The 21,855-nt window shown below is 35.1% G+C and overlaps 2 protein-coding genes across 3 annotated transcripts; both read right to left on the bottom strand.

The window, feature by feature from the left end:
* Positions 1 to 9,520: 9,520 nt before the first annotated feature.
* LOC127138216 (pyrophosphate-energized vacuolar membrane proton pump 1) lies at positions 9,521 to 11,065 on the bottom strand. The gene is made up of 4 exons (XM_051064606.1): positions 10,716 to 11,065; positions 10,518 to 10,604; positions 10,090 to 10,420; positions 9,521 to 9,991 (listed from the first exon to the last, which is right to left on the bottom strand). Exons 1-4 carry the CDS (start codon positions 11,048 to 11,050, stop codon positions 9,521 to 9,523), a joined length of 1,224 nt encoding a protein of 407 aa, XP_050920563.1. The 5' UTR covers positions 11,051 to 11,065.
* A 6,545-nt stretch (positions 11,066 to 17,610) lies between these two features.
* Positions 17,611 to 21,242, bottom strand: LOC127076808 (cysteine synthase). Of its 2 annotated transcripts, none has more exons than XM_051018597.1 (11): positions 21,030 to 21,242; positions 20,690 to 20,757; positions 20,490 to 20,599; positions 20,343 to 20,400; positions 19,988 to 20,251; positions 19,786 to 19,923; positions 19,631 to 19,682; positions 18,809 to 18,888; positions 18,396 to 18,455; positions 18,134 to 18,214; positions 17,611 to 17,851 (listed from the first exon to the last, which is right to left on the bottom strand). In XM_051018597.1, exons 2-11 carry the CDS (start codon positions 20,729 to 20,731, stop codon positions 17,759 to 17,761), a joined length of 978 nt encoding a protein of 325 aa, XP_050874554.1. In that variant the 5' UTR covers positions 20,732 to 20,757; positions 21,030 to 21,242; the 3' UTR covers positions 17,611 to 17,758. The 2 variants fall into 2 exon arrangements, with proteins under 2 accessions (XP_050874554.1, XP_050874555.1); XM_051018598.1 differs by having other exon boundaries at positions 20,894 to 21,038.
* Between the last annotated feature and the right edge of the window lie 613 nt (positions 21,243 to 21,855).

The following is a 21,855-nucleotide window of genomic DNA, read 5'->3' on the forward strand; positions in this document are numbered from 1 at the left end:
TGTTTGCATCCATAACCCGCAACCCCTTATTTTCCATATGAATCTTGTAATCCTTCTCAAGCAATTGACAAATACTTAGAAGTTTATGTTTTATTCCTGGAATGTAAAATACATCTTTAATCAAGGAATTTCCACCATCCATTCTCATGATTAAAACATCATTGATCCCATCGACCGCTAGAATGGTGTCATCCGCGAAATTCACTTTGTTCTTCATGGCACGATTGACTTTAACAACCCAATCAGAGCAACCAAAAATGCCAAAGGGAAAGTCTCACATTCCCCCAACTTACAAAGGAAACAACCCAATGACGCATACTCAGTGGAGGCGTCATCAAAGGAAGAAGAGTGTCGAAAGGAAGGCCTTTGCAAATAAGCACCAAGCCTCTGAGGAAAAATGTCCCTCAGTTGTATATAAGGCTCAAAGGAAGTCTTACTTAAATGAACCAGACGAGAAGGACAGGAGGGCAAACAACCAAATGATGTCCATGAAGGTGGCACAACGTGCCAAGGTCGGCTACAAGGCAAGGTAAAAAATGCCTGAGTATTCGCCTCAATCGGAGGATGAGGCTCTACATTACACTCCTTACCCTGAGGAGGAAGTACCCTAGTATACACCTCTAACAGAAGACAAAGAGTCAGAGTACACACCATAATTCGACAATGGGATGGTCGACAATAATTTCGACGAAGAATTTAAAGACGATTTACAAATCAATTGCGGAATAGTCTCAATATTGCCTACTGGATATGATAGGGTCTTAGAGGTGTATGAGGCCGAGGAGGACTATATACAAGATGAGGCGGCTAATTAGAAGCCTATCTGCTATTATGTCATGAACAAAGGCATCGTTGAAGAACAACATGCTATCTTTGAAAGGCATGACCCTGGAATGATGTATCATTTAAAGCCATTATTCATCAGGGCAAAGGTAGACGGTATGGTCGTCAATAAAGTTTTCGTTGATGGCGGTGCAACAATAAACCTGATGTCCGACTTATTATTTAAAAAAGATGGGGAAGACTGATGAGGATCTTTGGCCCCATAACATGGTTTTGTCGAATTACGATGGCAAGATCAATCACATTCTAGATGTGATTCAAGTGGAGTTATTTGTTGGCTCTACTTCAAGGCCAACATTATTTATGGTGATAACATCAAACACCAACTACAACTTACTCCTCGTTCGTGAATGGATTCATGGGATAAATATGGTGCCTTCGATGTTGCACTAGAGAGTGGCCGTCTGGAGAAAAGATGTCATTGTTAAGATAATAGAAGCCAACCAGAGTTGCTACAAAGCTAAAGTTGGTAAGATCGAAAGAAAGGATTTCGATATGAACTGGGTGAAGATTTTGACATGCTACGCAGTATATGGAGTTTATACCTATCAGAAGGATCTATTTATTCCATAAACCTACACCTCAATTATAGGTTCATTTGGGATAAAGAGCATGCGAAAAGTTTGTCTGTCCAAGAAGAAAGTCTGCCCCCCACAGGGTGGACAATGGTCAATGAAAATGAACGTTGAGTCAAGATCATTGGCTCGAATTTCAGCTTACATGGCCCATAATAAATTAAAATCGACCCTAGAGGCTGAGAATTTCTAGAATATGGCTTGTAAAGCTAATGTCAAAAGCTCTGAGAATCATAAAGGTTGCCTAGATGGCCAGACAACAACTTCAGAGAGCCAGAGACTCAATTTCATATATGACAACGAGCCTTTGGAGTTTGAAAAACACCCGCTAGAAACTAAGAAGAAAATGCAGGTCTATAACCCCCTATAAGAGGTAGACTTGGTGACAGAGTAGTAAAGAGGCCAACGTACATTGGCGCCAAGATAGAACTGGTCATGAAGAAGGAAGTGGTCGAGTTGCTCAAAGAATTTAAAGATTGTTTTTCCTGGGACTACAAAAAAATGCCAGGGATAAGTCGAGAGATGGTGGAGTTGAAGCTACCAATTTGGCCAGGAAAGAAGTTGGTGAAACAACTACCAAGGAGGTTCGCACCATAGATAATGTCGAAGATCAAGGAGGAAATTGATAGCTTTCTCATAAGCAAGTTCATAAGAAAGACCAGGTATGTCCAATGGTTAGCTAATATTGTTCTAGTTATAAAGAAAAGTGGAACTCTTAGAGTCTGCATAGATTTTAGGAATTTAAATAATGTTACACCTAAATAGGAGTACCCAATGCCTGTGGTAGAAATACTAGTAGACTCTGCCGCATGCCATGAGTATTTAAGTATGTTATATGAGTACTCTATCTATAACCAAATTTTTATAGTTGAATAAGATGTACCTAAGATGACGTTTTGATGCCCAAGTGCATTTGGAACTTATGAATGGATCGTTATGCCCTTTGGTTTAAAAAACGTTGGGGCGACTTACCAAAGAGAGATGAATTCTATGTTTCATGACTTCATCGAGACTTTTATGCAAGTCTACATCGATGATATAGTCAAAAAATCCTTGTCAGAAAATAGTCATTTAGGCCATCTTCGATAGTCCTTTTAAAGGATGAGAAAATATGGATTGAGAATGAATCCATTAAAATGTGTTTTACGTGTTCATCCAAGAGACTTCTTGGGATTCATGGTGCATAGAAAAGGCATATAGATCAATAAAAATAAGATGAAAGCAATTGTCGATCTCAAGTTTCCTTCAATGAAGAAGCAACTCCAGTCTTTGTTGGGGAAAATAAATCTCCTGAGAAGATTTATCTCCAATTTAAATGGCAAGACTCAGTCATTTTTGCTATTGCTCCGACTCAAGAAAGACAACGACTTTGTTTGGGGGAAAGAGCAGCAAGAGGCTTTTGATAACATCAAAGAATACCTGATGAAGCCTCAAATTTTATTACCTCCAAATAGAAATAAGAGCATGAAGTTGTACATAGTTGTGTCAGATTCGGCCATAGGAAGTATGTTGGATTAAGAGGATGGTAATGGTGCCGAAAAAGCTATTTATTACCTCAGTCAAATCTTGATAGACACAAAGACTAGGTATAATCCAATTGAAAAATAACGTTTGTGCCTACATTTCTCATGTACTAAATTGAAGCATTATATAAAACCGGCGGAAGTTTATGTTTACTCTCATTTCGATGTTATTAAACATATGTTATCAAAGCCTATTTTGCATAGTTGAATAGGAAAGTGGGCCTTAGCGCTGAATGAATATTCACTGACTTATTTTCCTTTGAAAGCAGTAAAAGGATAAATTCTCGCAGACTTCACTGTTGACCATTCAATGGTTGAATCAATAGAAGCATACGTAGGAACTAGGACTTGGAAGTTGTACTTCGACGGTTCCAGACATAAAGATGGAACCGGGGTAGTAGTATTTATCATTTCACCAGAAAATATACCAACCAAATTCAAGTTTAAGATTGAATGACCATGTTCTAATAATTAGGTTGAATATGAAGCTCTAATAACAGGCCTTCAGATTTTATTGGATTTGGGGGCAAGAGACGTCGAAATAAAGGGAGATTCGGAGTTGGTGATCAGATAACTGAAGAAAGATTACAAATGCATCAAAGAAAATTTGATGTTGTACTTTGTCAGAGCCAACTCGTTATTGAAACGTTTTAACCATGTTTCAATCGACCACATCCCTCAACTTGAGAATCAAGAGGCAAATGACTTGGATCAGATTGCCTCAGGATATAAAACCTATAAAGAGAGGTTGGAAGATTTAGTCGAGATAAAGGAAAAGTTGGTATCATAAGAGGACCCTCACGGGACAACGTCAATGTCAAAACTCGAGGGGCGGATGGATTTGAGAAGTCATCAAACTTAGAAAATTTTGAGTTTGATAGTTTTCTGAACTACAAAATTTTGGCCATTGACTTAGTGTCAAATAATGATTGGCGAAAACCTATAGTTGATTACTTAGGGAATCCAACAGGAGGGACTGATTGAAAAGTTAAATATAAAGCCCTAAGATATGTAATCATGGGCAATAAATTACTGAAGAAAACTCTTTAGGGAGTTCTCCTCAAGTGCTTTGGCGAAAGTGAAACGTATTTAGCAAACTTTGAAGTAAATAGGATCATGTGGTTCATGGACGAACCAAACAGAAGTTGGTGAGCATGTAGCATTCGAGGCCGAAGAGGACGGAAAATGGATGTAACACTTGAGGCCGAAGAGGGCGGAGAGTGGTCACTGAATTCAAATCAAAATGAGAGGGATCTTAATCCTGTACAAAGATGGGACTGCATGGTTGAACGAAGACTTATAACGATTAATTGGTACTACCTATACCAACAAGATGAATCTTATTTTTTGTAGCATATTAAATAAGAATTCCATAGTTAAACGTGCTTGACTTGGAGTAGTATTTGAATGGGTGACCTTCTGGTAAGTTTCCCGAAAAGCGTGTGAGTGAGGATAAAACATGTTGAAAAAATCTGTGTTGGTTTGTATGGTCAGTAGGTAATCCTGAAAGCAGTTTTGGGTGTTACAGAAACTTATTTCACAACAAATTCAAATTTCATTTTCACAAATAAAGTATTAGACTTTAAACCACATAATTCATCATTAACTCAAAATATAGTAAAAATGCCTCGTTCCCGACATTACACATCAGAGCATTTAACCGAATAAAAGTGATAAACAGAAAAATAAAAGAAGATAAACAATGAGGTCATCTTCCAACTCACAACAACTATTACTCATGTTCTTGAGTATTTGTACACGTCGTACATCAACACACAAACAAAAAAACAAATGGGTGAGAATACACTCAAATATGTTAGCGGTGCACAAGTTCATGAAGGGTAACCTAAACAACAACAACAACAATCATCAATGAATAATGTATTCACACAATAATAATCAATTCACAAATGCCAACTTGTATGCAATGTGACAACATCTCGACTCTATATGCATGTGGCACGAACTCAACAATGATTCTTCATACGAACCGGGTCCCAGCATCTAAACCCCGAGCCCCCTCATCTGAACTCTAAGCCCCTTCATATGAGCTTGTGACAAATCACAAGTCCCAACATTTGAACTTGTAACTCGCCCCTTTCACAATAACAATAACATATGATGTATGTCATACAATAATGCAACGTCAATGATACAATAATGATTATAACCCCACATATGATTGTAAATAATCATGCATTTAAATGTATCAACAGTAGTTCTTACTCCAAACCACATATCTCAAATATCATTAGTAAGTATTTACAATAGTTCACATGATTATACTTGCACTTCACATTATATATATATACATTGAGTAAACACCCACACAACACTCAATTATATTAATTCATATTATCATCGCTTAATCATTAATTCATTCATTTACAACAATTAATCGTTCGTTCGTTATCATTAACTATTACGTAACAAGTAAAATAATTAATTTTCACAAATTCCAGCACCCGTCTAGCCTCATAATACAATAGTATAAGATAGTCGTATGTGTTAGCTTTCTAACACTTCAAACACACCTCATTTGGATTTACGTAACTAAAGTTATGACAAAAACTATTGGATAAAATAATAGGTTTCAACTCAACAATTTTTCACAATTTAACTAGCATCAATCGATTGACAAGAATCATCAGTCGATTGATATGATTCCCCAATGCATTATGTTTCTATTATTTTTCATATTTTGGCCTAGAGCAATCAATTGATTAATGAAATTAATCGATTGACATCGTTCTTTCTTTCAAAATTTTATAATTTTTCAAGCGATCAAACGATTGACATCGGGGGTCAATCGATTGTCATCAGCCAAAAATTCAAAAATCCAAGTTTTAATCACATTCATATCATATCCTCGAATCCCTAACCCTCATACATCATACTAGTTCATATTGTAACATTCAAACTCATAATATCATGAATTTAATAGTAAATATCAATTTAATAACAATTAAACATGTCATAACACAGATCAATTCATGAATCACAATAATTGGACATATAATTTATATTATTTTCATCAAAACACATAAGCACGTCAACACTAGTGGAATCAAAAGAAAAACTTAGAAGAGGGTGATGACCCCTATCTAGTATTTATCCTTCATACAATGTACACTCATAGAAGAGTAATCTCCCCTCTTACCTTGGATTTCTAGCAAAGCAAGCTTTTAGCTCTCAATAATGATGTTTTCTTCTCAAACCATAGGTTTCCCCTATTGTCTCTTTTATCTTGTTCCAAAATAATACATAATGTAAAAGTTTCAACCAATGTTTTAAAAACCGGACCAGAGATTGAACCGATTAAATTTGTGGTATAAGGTTCCATTGGTTAAACTCGTTAAACCTATGGTCGAATCGTTCATTAAATAAACTAATAATATAAAACTAAATTTCATAAATATGTTACACATAATTATATGTTCACAACTTAATAAAATAAATATTTCAAAAATTCATTACAAATTTAATACAACAATATTGATAATACATATAATAACATAACATAATTCTACAATTCATTTCAACATTCATTTAAGAATAATTTGACCAAATTAAAGAATTACAATATATTAAGTTAAACTAATTCAAACCAAAATTAAAATAATAGAATATAATAACTAAAATAAAGTTTAAATAATTAAGAACACCTAAATTAAATAAGATAAAATACTAAAAATAAATAATATAATATAATTCATTAAACAACAAAAAAATGAATTTGAGTTGAACTACGATAAATAAATCTTAATTGACAACAACACACAATATTGACTTAAACGATAATCAATATTGAGTTGGATATCGTGACTATGTTTGAAAGAGACGGGGTGATGATGATGGAATGTGGTTGAAAGAATAAACATAATAGAGTGACAAAACTTAAAAGTTCGTATGGTTGTAAAAAAATACGGATTTTTTTGTGATTGAGAATATATGTTAAGTTTTGATATTAAAATATTAAATTTTACAAAAAAATTATTAAAAAATGGTCAATTTGATGTATTTTTATTAATCGGACGGTTTTACAAAATTGTCTCCGGTTCTTTTGTTCAAATGGTTTTGGACGGTTCAATCCAATTTTTCCTATTTTAACCAACTAACAGTTTTAAAAGGTCGACCAAACTGGATTTACCTTCGATTCTTGATCTAATCGGTTGAACCGACCGGTTCGGTCCAATTTTTAAAACATTGGTTTCAACTCTCACTCTTTTCTATTTAAACCAAAACATAATTCCCCTTAATTAGGCTATTCACTTATTACCCTCAACTTACTCATAATTCTCTATCTTGCACATACTCCTCTTACTAACTCTAATTTCTTTTATTTTAATTTTTAATTATTATAATTCAATTTTTCACCAAACTCTATTATTTCACTAATTTTTCTACAACTATCTTATTTTTTATTTTTAAATCTAAGTTTTCTCCCAATAATATTATTTTTAATCATTCTTCTCAATTGAATTAATTAAAATAAATTCAATTAATTTCTATCATTCCCTTGACTCTCTCCAATGCCCACCAAAATGCATAAATTAATCAATTATGTAAATAACAACATATAAATTAATTTAAATGATTAAATAAGACAAAATTAAATTAAATAATTTAATTGAATTCAGGGTGTTACATGTGGCGTAACAAGGAAGAGCATGTTGACTTGTATCAAAGACTTAAGAATCCAAGTTTCTATATTCTTCAAACGGTTAAGAAGTATGAGGATGCTATGATCAAGAATATAATGGTTTTGGATTGAGACAGATCAGTTCACATGATTGGTTGAAAGCCTCCAAAGGATAGTATGGTGAAATTAAATACATATGGTTTTTGTTGTTGAATTGTAATTCCTTGTGTCGAAGCAGGTTGCTCGACAGAGCAAGGAAGTGTTGAACCACCTAGAATTTTGAATTGTGTTAGTGTGTCGAAGTGCCGAAGCATGTTGCTTCATACAGGATTTCGACTTAGGCCTCACTACTAGAAAAACTGTTATTAGCGTCGGCCATTTACAGACGCTAACGGTGAAAAAACAGACACTAATATGTGGTTAGCGTCGGTTTAGCGTCGGTGTCGGGCCTTGAATAAAAGTTGCGAAGCTACTGTGTAACGTCGGCTAAAGATACACCGAGGCTACGTAGCCTCGGGGAGACGGAGGCTAAAGCGGACACTAATTGAACCGACGCTATGTTGTTTCAAAACCATGAAAAGTCAATATTATGTTTAGCGTTGGCCTGTCCGACTCTAAAGTCAACAAAAAAAGTCAACAGATAGCGTCTGTGTCACCGACCCTAAAGTCAACATAGAAAAGTCTATAATAATATTTAGCCTTGCATACACCGACTCTAAAGTCAACAAAAAAGGACAATAACGGGTTGCAACATGACAACCTCACTCGAACAAATTTTTTCAATCCACAATATCATATTTATGGTAAAACATTTGGAAACAATTTTAAACATTCGTGAAAGTAACTACAAAAGTTCTACCCACATTAACTTTCAAAAAACATACACAAAAAGTAATCACATCCGAGATTAATTCGTTCTACTAAAAGTACAAGATCAATCTTCATCTAATGATTGATCATCCAAATCGTCATCATAATGATGAGAATGTGATACAAAAGTTGAAGTGTCAAATTTCTTCATCATAAATTCCTTCCAAGCATTCATCTCCCTCTCCACCCTTTGTGCAGTCTCGGTAGCAGCTTTTGCAGCCTCGGTAGCAGCTCGCATTGCTTCGTGAAGTTGCTTTTGAATGTGAAGGTGTGCCTAAATTGATTAAAGACGTGGGATGTTCCTTACAAAATAAACCAATTGAAGAATGGAAAGTGTCGTTAGATAATCTTAAACATTAGTTAATATATATTTATCCATATAAAGTGACAATGCATTAGTTAATATATACACTAATTATAAAAGTACAGGCTCACTTTATCATAAAAGTACAGTAATTATATACATTAGTTAATATATATCTATCCATATAAAAACAGCAACAACAACACAGCAGGAATTTCATTTTCAACAGAACTTTCCTTTTCAAACTGATAGCAGGAATTTCAAACTGATATCAAACAGCACAGCAGGAATTTCATTTTCAACAGAACTTTCCTTTTCAAACTGATAGCAGTCCTGACTGTAGAATTACAGCTTTCTATGGTCACTCTAAGCATGTTGATAAACATAGGACTTGTGCTATTATATCTAACTTACATTAGACTATAAAAATGGATAACTAGATCCTTTTTGGAGAGTTTAATTTGATTAAGTCTGCTTCTGAAAAATAAAGGGGTAAACATATATATTTTAAAACTACTAATATGTTTAACGATACTATAATTAATATCAACCTCCAAATAAGGTGGAGTCAGAGAGCTAAAAGCTCTTGGTTGATGGAAGGAGATAGAAACTCCAAATACTTCTATCAAAAATAGTATCATACAGCTCAATCTATTTAGTAAAATAGTATTTTACCTCGATGTACTTCTTGGCATTATCCCAAGCACCGCCAGTGTTGGATGCAGAGATGGCAATCTGTAATCAACACAACAACCACATTGCATCATGAATTAATATTGATTGTATTACAAGCAGCAGACAGTGGGTACCAAACATTAATTACTTGTACACCAGAAACCAATGATCCGGCAAGGACACCAGAAAGTGTTTCAACACCAAAAAAGATCCCAACAATAAGGGGTGTTAGCATAACAAGGGCACCAGGTGGGATCATTTCTTTGATGGAAGCGTCGGTGGAGATTGTCACACATGTGGCATAGTCAGGTTTCGCAGTTCCCTCCATCAATCCAGGAATCGTGTTGAATTGCCTACGAACTTCCTCAACCATCTTCAATGCTGCACTTCCGACACTCTTCATGGTCATGGCAGAAAACCAGTAAGGGAGCATGGCGCCCACAATCAGACCGATGAAAACCTTGGGAGTCAGGACATCGACGGTTGTAACACCAGCACGGCTCACAAAGGCACCAAAAAGGGCCAAAGACACAAGGGCGGCAGAACCAATAGCAAACCCCTACAACATAGTCACAACATACATCAAGAACTTAACTAGAATAATAGAATATATTGAACTAGGTGAAAAGAAAAGAAAAAAAAAGAGGAAAACTGAACCTTTCCAATGGCAGCAGTTGTGTTTCCTGCAGCATCAAGAGCATCGGTTCTCTCACGAATTCTGTGACTCATTCCAGCCATCTCAGCAATACCTCCGGCATTGTCACTGATTGGACCATATGCATCGATGGCTAATCCGGTTGCTATAGTACTCAACATTCCAAGTGCATCAACAGCAACACCATACATAGCAGCAAAACTGAAACTTACAAAAATACTAATTGTAATGGCAAAAATTGGAATGATAACAGACTTGTATCCCAAGGCAAGACCAAAGATAACATTGGTAGCAGCACCAGTCCTGCAGGAATCAGCAACATCTTGCACAGGGCTGCAAAATTCAGAAAGAAAATGTAACTCCTGTTAATATTTAATCAATTAGATGAATGAAGATGAAAATGCAAAATATGATTCAGAATTGCTTTTACCTGTATGCATTGCTGGTATAGTATTCAGTAACAAATCCAATGATAAGCCCTGCCCAAAGACCAACAGAAACACACAAGAATAGCTGCCTGCAAAGCCAAAATCAATCCAGTAAGTACTAAGACTGTTCAAAATTTATGATTCAAATCATTATTTCGTAAATAGACTGAAACCCTAACAATAAGTGTTATGAAACTAACCAGTTCTTGACAACTTTCTGCTCTCCAAAATTGAAGATGGTGAAGGTAGATGGGAGTGCTATCCAACTAACAATTGCAATTCCAACAGTCATCAGTACTGTTGAAATAACAAGCTGTTTTTTCAATGCTGGCTCAATTTCCTTTACAAGTTTGATCTCAAAAAAGTCGGTTGCAAATAAGGTGGTGAGCAAACAAACAAGGAGGCCCACAGAACTGATGATGAGAGGGAACAACATGGCAGTGAACTCATGATTTATCCCAAAAGAAGAGATGGAAGCAACAACAAGGGCAACACAAGATGCCTCTGCATATGAACCAAATAGATCGGATCCCATACCGGCAATATCACCAACATTATCACCAACATTATCAGCAATAACCTGAATACACAAGAGTTCAAGGAGACATAAGCAAAAAACTAAATAAACAAAAAACCAAAAGCAATATAAAAAACAGCAAAACTAGAAAGAGAAACTAGAAAGAAAAGAAAATTTAGTTCTGCTTCACCCTTTTGTTTCTATTTGAACCCTCATTCACGTCACATCACGCTTATCTTCATCAATGCCCTCTATCTGCTTCACTAGTAGAGCAATCAAAAATCTCTTCAAGTACGATCCATTTTCTATAAGGCAAATAATTAACTCGTCAACCACTGAAAATTAAAACATATATTAGACAAAAATGAATGGCTGATAAGTTCCTAATGGGTATTAGGAGAAAATCAGATAACTTCCTAATGGGTATTAGGAGAGAATAGAATACATGCATTCCAAGGGATTTTTATTTTATTTTCAGTGGTTCAAAAATTAAACATGACGATATACACCATTCACAATTAACAGCCGATTTCTTGATACATACCTCTACGTATCCATCTCCAAAGTTGATGCCATTTCCAAAATAGGTGCGAGAGATATGACGGTTAAGGGATGCTGAGTTGAACTGTGTCAATACAAATACTTTGTTGATCCCGCTGTTGATGCAGTTGCTCATTGGAATGTCTATAAGCCTGTAGCATCCACCAACAGGAACCTGAAAAATGTAAACAATACTATGTATCATTACCGAATGAAACAATTCTCGAATTTTGAGTCAACAAAAACAATGGTTTGGTTAACTCACAGCTGGTGTAGCAGCTCGTTTGGTAAGAGGAAAAAGTTGAACACCAGAACCTCCTCCCAGTATGATGGAAACAACATTTTTAGGGTTGGCTTTTCTTCTCAAAAAAGACGGAACTTGAAATGTCTGAAGTTGTCACACATAAATACGAATCCAAGAATCATTTACCAAATAATGACATAAAATTTAGCTGCAGAATCTAAGGACCTAAGCCTTGAGTGTCATATTGATCAATACCATAACATTTGGATCACCCAAAATTGATTTTAACATGTTCGGTTGCTCTCATGTAGAACTGATTTTTCTTTCTATAACATACTGTAAAACATACTGTAAATCACTGTAAAACATACTGTAAATCATGTAGAACTGATTTTTCTTTCTTAACACAGCTCAACTCACTTTTGCAACAATTTATCTAAAACATACTGTAAATCACTTTTAGCCAGAATTACTTTTACAGAATCAATTCAATCAAAATCAATTTTCTTCACGGCAGAACCAAATACACAGACGAACTTTAAACTAAATTTGATTAATTCAAATTAGTGGAAACATACAAACATACCCGTAACCAAAACACAGAGACAAAAGGTTGAATAAACTATTTCTTCAACTGTATTCCATAGCATTTGAGAACGTCTGTACATAAAAATTCATGGATAGTAAATTGAATATGGAATCAAATCATGTATATACCGAGAAATAAAAATTAAAAAGGGAATAAGCATGTAGTCCGTTATGTGAGGAATTGAATTGGAACCTGGAGTAATCAGAGAGGGGGATGAAGAATATGAATCAGAATCGGAAGACTAGCGATGATGCTTGCGACGTCGTTTGGTGTGGGAGTGAGACTTGGTTTTTTTTCGGTTCTTAACGGAGTCCTTGTCGCGGTCTCGGCGATTACGGTGGTGACGCCTGCGACGGTGAGAGGAAGAATCGGAAGAGAGAGAGGAAGAATCAGATTAGGGTTTTCGTTTTGTGAAATGAAATGGAGGGAGAGTGAAAAATGACGAGGGAAAAGGAAAGAGGGAAATAAGCTGATTTTTGGTACGAAATAGAAAATTCCATAGAGTCCGCCAAGCGGACTCTAATTAATAAATAAAATACTTAAACCTTAAATATATATATATATATATATATATATATATATATATATATATATATATATATATATATATATATATATATATATATATATATATATATATATATATATATATATATATATATATATATATATATATATATTATAGATAAATCAATGGAAATTGTATATGTTATAAGAATAGAGTCGGCTCAGCGGACTCTAAGTAAATAAATACTAATTAAAAAATAATGCTACTAGATAGAGTCGGTCTCACCGACTCTAAATAAATTAATCAAACATTCTTCAAATATAAAATAACAAGTAGTGTCGGTTTTGCCGACACTGATAAAAAAAAAAACTTGTCTTACAAGTGTACCTAGATAGATTCCGTTAGTGTAGGCTTAGCCGACACTAATAGTGTCCGTGTCGGTGGCCGACTCTAAACTAGGAGGCTAAAATGACTTATTCTAGTAGTGCCTATTTTTAGTAGTGTTAGCTATTTTGGGCTTTTATAGTTTTGTGATTTGCCTTAGGGTCCAAGATAACTTAAATCTATAAATAAAAGAAGTAACCCTTATTCTTGTAATGAAGTGAATGGAGTATTCATAACATTATAACTCATAGTATTTTGCAGTTGCAAAGTGAATAAAAAGTTTTCAACAGTTTGTGGTTAGAGAGAAACTCTGCAGAATTTAATTTTTCTTCTCCTTCATCGTTATTTACTTTCTTTCTTTTTCCATTGTTCTTCTCTTTTCATTGTTATTGTGTGGGTGATAACAATCTTGCCCATCAAGATTGATTGAAATTCTCCATAGGTTGAGGTGGATTTCCAACATTTGATATCAGAGCTCTGGTTTAATCGATTTGTGGGAAGAAAATCACCATGGCAACGAATCACCCAAACGGGCATTTTCCAGCAAACCTTCCGATTCTCAAGAACAACAATCATGAGAATTGGTGCAAGCAGATAAAGGTTGTGTTCTGTTATCAAGATCTTTGGGATCCTATGAAGGAAGGAGTAACAACGTTTGTAGAAGACGTGACAAATCAAGAAACGGTTGCACATAAAGAATTGAAGAAGAAATATTATAAAGCTCTCTTTATAATCCATCAATATGTTGATGCAGGTAACTTTGAAAAGGTTAGTGATACAGAGTCAGCGAAAGAAGCATGAGAAATTATGGAGAAATCATTTAGAGGCGCGGAGAAGGTGAAAGAGGTGAGGTTACAAACTCATAAAAGAACGTATGAATTGCTTCAGATGGAAGACAATGAAAGCATAACTGATTTATTCACCAAGGTTACGAAACTGGTGAATCAAATGAAGGTATGTGGAGAAGTGTTGACATCAAGATTTGTTATTGTAAAGATCTTGAGGTCGTTGGCTCCAAAGTTAGACCACGTGGTAGTAACCATAGAAGAGTCAAAATATTTCTCAAAACCGACAAAGGAATTACTTAAAGGGACGCTTGAATCTCATGGACAAAGAATGACTGAAAGAGATGCAGGAAAGTCGAAGAGTGATATGACTTTACAGGCGCAATCAGCAAAATAAAGGAAAGAAAAAGGAAGCTGGAATGGCAACAAAGGCATAGGAGACTATAACAATTCGACTGGTCAAAATCAGCAAGAAGGAAACTGGTTGAATCAGAGAAAACCCTAGAACCAAGGCAACCAAAGAGGTGGTGCTGCAGGTAGAGGAAGAGGTGGTGGTCAAAAGCCAGACAAGAGTCACATTTAGTGTTACAATTGTCAGAAGTATGATCACTATTCTACTGCTTGTCCAGAAAAGCAGAAGATTCAAGAAACTTATACAGAGTTGGAGAAATATGAAGAAAAAAAGACGTTGTTGATGGTTACAACAAGAGATGAAGAGATATTCAAGGACCAGTGGTACTTGGACTCGGGTTGCTCATCACACATGTCTGGAAGGAAAGATTGGTTTATCAACATAAAGCCCTAAAGAACATGGTGAAATTTGCAAATGACAACACTCTAGCAGCTGAAGGTGTTGACGATGTTCTGATTATGAGGAAAGATGGCAAGAGGTCAGTCATTTCAAATGTGTTGTACATACCAGGCATGAAGAGCAATTTGCTCAACATATGAAAATTAATCGAAAAGAATTACAAGATATCGATTAAAGACAAGATGATGAGAGTTCTCGACTCAAATGGAAGGTAGATCTTGAAGGCATCAATGTCTCAGAACAGAACCTTAAAGATTGAGCTAAATGTGATTGAGCATAAGTGTCTTGCAATAACAACCAACAAAGATGAATGGATATGGCATTATAGACTTGGCCATCTTGATTTCAAAGACATCCAAGTTTTGAAGAGAAGAAATATGGTTTCAGGATTACCATAAATCGACATTCCAAATGAAGTGTGTGAAGAATGTGTGCAGGCGAAGCAGCATAAGAACAACTTCAGTAAGGATGCAAGAAGCAGGTCGAAGGAAATTCTTGAAGTCATATACTCTGATGTATGTGGTCCTCTCCAGGTGGATTAGATTGGAGGTAACAAATACTTTGTTACATTCATAGATGATTTCCTTCGAAAACTGTGGTCTTACCTGATCAAGAAGAAAAGCGAAGTGATTGATATATTTGCTAAGTTTAAATATATGGTCGAAACACAGAGCGATTGAAAGATCAAGATTTTGAGGACTGATGATGGTGGAGAATATGTGTTGAAAGATTTTGATGAATTATGTGTGAAAGAAGGGATTGTGCATGAGGTGGTGCCACCATACACTCCACATCAGAATGGAGTCGCAGAAAGGACGAATAAAATCATCATGAATATGGTTAGAAATATGTTGAAAAGCAAGCATCTAACCATAGAATTATGGGGGAGAAGTTGTGTCGAATGCAACATATATCCTGGACAGATGTCTGAGAATATGCTAGAAGGAATCACGCCAGAAGAATGTTGGTTTGGTGTCAAGCCTAGCTTGAGTCATTTGAAGGTGTTTGGATCTATAACACATAGACACGTGCCAGATCAGTTGAGAAGAAAACTCAATGACAAGTCGAATAAGATGATCCTGATAGGATATCATTCGACTAGAGGATACAAGTTGTTCGACCCAGTGAATAAGCAAGTGGTGATCAGCAGGGACGTGATCATATATGAGCTTAAGGAGTGAGATTGTACTGAGAATGTCAAGAAATATTAAGTGAGAATCTTTTGTGATGAACCAGCTAGTGAAGTCGAAAGAGAAGTTCGACAGGAAGAAGTCAGAGGTGAAGCAGGCCCAAGCAGACCTCAAAGAACAAGGCACGTGTCTGCAAGGTTGCAAAAATGTGTGATTACATCAGATGATGTGGTCAATGAAGAAAGTGAGCTGGTATACTATGTTTTCTATGTAGATGTCGAACCAGTCAATGCAGTTGAGGCATTGAAAGATTCGAAGTGGATGAAAATAATGGACGAAAAGCTGAAGTTAATCGAAGTCAACAACACTTGGTCATTTGTCGAATTGTCCCAAGACAAGAAGGCAATCGATGTGAAGTGGGTATACACGATAAAGTTGAATCCTAAAGGAGAAGTAACTCGGCACAAGGCGAGACTTGTGGCGAAAGGATTTCTTAAGAAATAAGGAATCGACTTCGATGAAGTTTTTGCACCTGTCTCCAGGATCGAAACAATCAGGTTGGTTGTTGGTCTAGAAAACATAAACAATTGGCAGATGTGTCAGATGGATGTGAAATATGCATTGTTGAATGACCCCTTAGAAGAATAAGTTTATGTTGCACAACCAGCTGGGTTTATGAAACAAGACGAAGAAAGAAAGATGTACATGCTACATAAAGCCCTATACGGACTTAAACAAGCTCCAAGAACTTGGAACAAGAAGATATATGACTCTCTAACTTAGAAGACATCTGTGAAGTGCACAAGTGAACATGAAGTATATGTAAGAAGAAGGAAGAGTGAATTGCTTATACTATGTCTCTATGTCGATGACTTGTTGATAACAGGTAGCTGCAAGAAGGAGATCGAAGACTTCAAAGGTGATCTCAACAAGGAATTCAAAGGTGATCTCAACAATTGTAAAGTATGTATACTTTTTTTGTGTGTAAAATGTAATTTTTTAAATATATTATTATTATAATTAGTAATTAAAATTTAAAAGTTCATATCCCAAAGGAGGAGATATTTCTAATAAAATATGTTTGGTCCCCTCTCCTGCTCATTTGACTCAAAGAGACCCTAATGGTCTTGACAAAATTAAGACAAATTGAAAATAATATTATCACAAATATTATTATATTCATTTGAATGAAGGATGATGGGATTTGTTTTGCTAGGGGCATATGAACTAAACCAGAACAAGAACCAGTCTTACTATTCAAAACATTGGCATCAATTGGACAAAGTGATTAGTTAGTGTCTTGATTTAGGCATCAAGATATGATTATTTAAAGTTTAATGAGTGACCAAGTAACTCGCTAAGAACATCAAGGTTGCTCAGTGAATCAAAAGTTGAAGCTCAATTTGAGAGTCCAAATAAACACAATTCCTTTGCCACAATTTTGGTGACTGTCCATCCCATTCAACCACGTATATTGATTGATGATGTACCCTGTAATTTTCTTGAGGCTTTAATAGTGGTCTTTCCTAAAAACTAACAATTATTGTTTCTTTTCATAAATTAACCATGAGAAAAACAGTATACATGTATGCTCTCAAATGCCAAATTTATTCCATCCAAATATTCTAAAGCAAGTTTTGTGTCAGAATTACAAAACAGTAATTTTGGGAGTCAATTCCACTGAAATTCTTATGAAAAAGCACAAGTGAATCAATTCAAGGCCTGAGACAATAATTCAGGGCTCGAAGATCATGGTTTCAGCTTGACGTCTCACAGACTCAAATAGCACAGAGGATAGGTACCTCTCCCCAAAGCTTGGAAAAATGACCTGCAACATGTCAAAATGAAACTGCAATCAAAAAGTGCTTCACAATTTTGTATAATGAGGCTTTTATCTTAATGAATCATTCAAGTAAAATAAATAAACAGAAAGATGAAACTATATTAGCCAGTTCTTAAGCTACAATATCATATTTTAGATTAAGAACATCAACTCAATTCCTTTAGCCAGAGGTCTTAATTGAACCTTATGCTACCATTTTTTGTAATTAAATGAAACTTGATATTTGTAATAACATAAACTAAGATTTTAGAGATATAATCAACTTACAACAATAAGCTTTCCAGCATTTTCTGGCCTTTTGGCTATCTTAATGGCAGCGGCGGCTGCAGCTCCAGAAGATATTCCCACCTACAACAAATCCAGAGTAAAGAGGTTCGGTAAATTATAAAATTTGAAAAGAAGATATGACCAGTTTTTTTTTCCCACATCCAATTACCGATTATAAATTTGCACTAGAGGTTCGACAAAATAGACATTAGGATAGCAACATGCTGACTCTTAGTTGTTTCTATATAGTTTTAGAACTTACAAATAGGCCTTCTTTAAGTGCAAGAAGCTTTGCAGTTTCTATTGCTTCATCACTTGATATCTGCCAAATTATACATATATCAGGTTAACACATTAAATATTGACAACTATTACAAAATAATGAGATTTTCGGTATCTTTCAAATATATAAAACAATAAACTGCCAAATGAAATACATATCTAGGAATTGAGGGCATAAGAAGGTCAAGAAAACATCAACAATCAGATGCAATAACTATGGACATGTGAATCTTCTTCCTACACTGTATAAGACTGTACTTTGCATTTCCAAACAATTTCCAAAAAAATAATTTCATACATCATTATATTGTATAAAGGATGATTATTGATTATATAATGATTATCTACAAGATTGTTTTTTAAAAATGATTATCCACAAGTTTTTAAGCTTACTTGAATGACTTCATCAATAAGACCAGTGTCCAAGACACCAGGGACAAAGCCAGCACCAATCCCTTGAATCTTGTGAGGACCTGAACATTCAGAGCAACAAATTGTAAATTATCCACGACACAAAAATTTCTTGATCTCAACCATAAGGGGCAAGGCTTTATCCAAGATAAAAACTGTTAAACTATATCTACCCTCTGAAGTAAAACCAAATAGGAACTGGATTACTTAGTCTATTCTCTGAAGGGATAATTGTACAAATGAGAAAATACAGCATATAATCGCAGTGACAGAAACTTCATAAGCTTAGCATGTGATTAGACCGAGGATCAATCTGGTCAACCAATCATGAAATAATGTCTAGAAAACTTTACAAGGAAAGACACAACGAATACTCTATTCTAAAAAAATCTGGTGGGAATCTTCTTTCAGTAATTTTGACAGGTAGGATAAAACCCACCCTAGTCCTTCCATCAAATAGCTTTTGCTCAGTAAAGTGAAGAAACATGTTTTAAACCACGGAGGGGGTTGTCTACATTATCAATCCATGACCCAATTTCAGAGACTAGAAAGAAAATGCAAAAACAAAAAGTTAAAACCAAGAAATGCAATGTTTCCCTATTTTAAATAGTTTCTCCTGAATTTTTTTAGATCTTCCTCTACCTCTTTTAATCAGGCCCTTCTCCATTTGATCTTTAAATCTCTATAGTACTTCTAAACCGGTCAATAGAAAATTAAATAACAAATCCACTTGTAATGCAAGAATTTTGCCGTTCATATGCAATTTTGAAAAACTAAATTATTACAGAAAAGCTTAAAGCTCACCCGGCTTTCCCCCTGAGAGCACCGGACTCTCCACCGGTTCCACGCCAAACAGCTACATAAAGCAAAACGATGGTGAGAGCATATAAAAGGGAATGACATAGGTATAAATATATTCAAACATATATTTAGACATATATTTAGAGAGGAAAAGAAACCTTTATATTAGAATTTTGCTCCTTGAGATATTTCCCAGCACCTGTTATGGTACCACCAGTACCAATCCCAGAAACAAATGCGTCAACTTTCCCATCTGTGCCTTTCCATATCTCCGGACCCGTGGTTTCATAATGCACCTGCAAAAGTAACAATAAGTCGAGAATCCATTGTGCGAGTTATAGAACAAATGAGTTTATATACCTTGGGATTAGCAGGGTTTTCAAATTGCTGAAGTATGTAAGCATTAGGTGTCTTAGCCAATATCTCTTCCGCTTTCTGAACAGCTCCTTTCATTCCCTTTGCAGGGTCTGTCAAAACCAATTCAGCTCCAAAAGCTAACAGAATAATTCTTCTTTCAAGACTCATTGACGCAGGCATCGTAATTATGAGCTTGTAACCCTTGGCCGCTGCCATGAAGGCCAATCCAATGCCAGTATTACCACTTGTTGGTTCAATGAGGACACTCTTCAGTCAAATATGAATCATTAAGATCTAAAATGAATGCTATAATAGTAACAGAGAAGGCACTTTTCTTTAATTATCAAAGTAAACCAACCTGTCCAGGTGTGATAAGCCCCTTCTCTTCTGCATCAGCAATCATACTATAACCAATCCTGTATGTCAAATATACATCATAAATAGTTCCCATGTGAAACACAATTCTACCAAAAGCATGAATAAAAAACTCAGAATCAATAGTTACCTGTCTTTAACGCTAGAGCATGGCTCCATCAATTCGAGCTTGGCAGCGACTCGAGCAACGCAGCCATCAGTAAGTTTATTTAAATACACTAACGGGGTTTTCCCAATCAACTACACCAAACAAACATTTGAAAACAAGAATATGTTATCTAGAAGAGAACACAAAAAATGGACATGATGAAGGAACAGAAACAAACTCACTTCTGTAACATCATTAGCAATTCCAGATCTTTGGACAGCCATGGTATCAGCTCAGTGACTACAAAAATCTGACAAACAATAAACAGTATTAGCATAGCAGTGAGAATAATCAAGATAGAATAACAATTAAGCTTCATATTTGTTGAAAATTAGAATATAATAAAAACAGAAACTGAATCAGTTGATGTGGAGGGAGTTTCACACCGGTGAAAAAGGTGGTGCAAAATGTAAAAGTTACAACAAGTATTATTATTAGTGCAAATGAACCCTAATTGAATTGGTAATTCAGAGGTTAATCGATGCATCGAAGGGTTATTGAAAAATAAAAAGAAAAAATAACCTCTGAAATGACGAAACGATGATGCACACGTGGTGTAACAAGAATCGAGTTTCAAGTTTCAAATACAGAGGGATGACGAAGCTAACAACGCTACCTCGTGAATATATATAGTATAAAAAATGGATGTAGTATCATTCTTTCATTTCATTCCTATTTTTTTATTACAACGGACAATTCAGACTTTTCACCAAAGCAATCTATTTAATTAAGACTAAATTATACTTGTGAATTGCGAATTTATATCTATATATCTCGAATCAGAAAATACCGTGAATTTTCAGGAAATTTTAAATATTACTCTTTTCACAAATTCAAATATTAAAATTCAAACGCATCTATCTATATTTATGTTTGTTCAGATAATATTATTTAAAAATATCCAAACAAATTCTTATATAATTTTTAAAACAAATACATGAATTATTTTTTAAATAATCAGTATTTTCAATTTAAATTCCTAAATAATCTATTTTTCAAAAAAATTAAAAATAATAATCATTTTTTCTGACTTATTCATCAGTTGAACTGACGCATCCAATTAAGCATCAAAGGAGGTGCCTAGAGCCTTATCGTATGCATGCAAAATCAATGCACGTAGGCGCCACATGCATTGGCGCATGCATGTGTGCATGTGTATATGCGTCACATGCATTGGCGCATGCATGTGTTATGTGTGTGTGGAGCTTAGTGCATTGGGACATGTATGATATATTTCTTCTATAAATACCATGCACATCTCTCATATTATTTCACACAACTTTTTATCCTCCTTCCATTTTCCTTCAATTTCTTCAATCTCCTTCAATTTTGTTTTCTTTAATCATGT

The sequence above is a fragment of the Lathyrus oleraceus genome, chromosome 4 (assembly GCF_024323335.1).
Source record: "Lathyrus oleraceus cultivar Zhongwan6 chromosome 4, CAAS_Psat_ZW6_1.0, whole genome shotgun sequence".
NCBI lineage: Eukaryota > Viridiplantae > Streptophyta > Magnoliopsida > Fabales > Fabaceae > Lathyrus > Lathyrus oleraceus.

Coding starts and splice junctions, on each gene's coding strand:
- LOC127138216 (XM_051064606.1), bottom strand. CDS start 11,050: ATGGGATCCGATCTATTTGGTTCATATGCAGAGGCATCTTGTGTTGCC. Junction 10,605..10,715: donor CAGAAAGTTGTCAAGAACTG/GTTAGTTTCATA, acceptor TTGGCTTTGCAG/GCAGCTATTCTTGTGTGTTT. Junction 9,992..10,089: donor CAACTGCTGCCATTGGAAAG/GTTCAGTTTTCC, acceptor ACTATGTTGTAG/GGGTTTGCTATTGGTTCTGC.
- LOC127076808 (XM_051018597.1), bottom strand. CDS start 20,731: ATGGCTGTCCAAAGATCTGGAATTGCTAATGATGTTACAGAA. Junction 20,252..20,342: donor GGCTTATCACACCTGGACAG/GTTGGTTTACTT, acceptor ATTTGACTGAAG/AGTGTCCTCATTGAACCAAC. Junction 18,889..19,630: donor GCTCTCAGGGGGAAAGCCGG/GTGAGCTTTAAG, acceptor CTGAATGTTCAG/GTCCTCACAAGATTCAAGGG.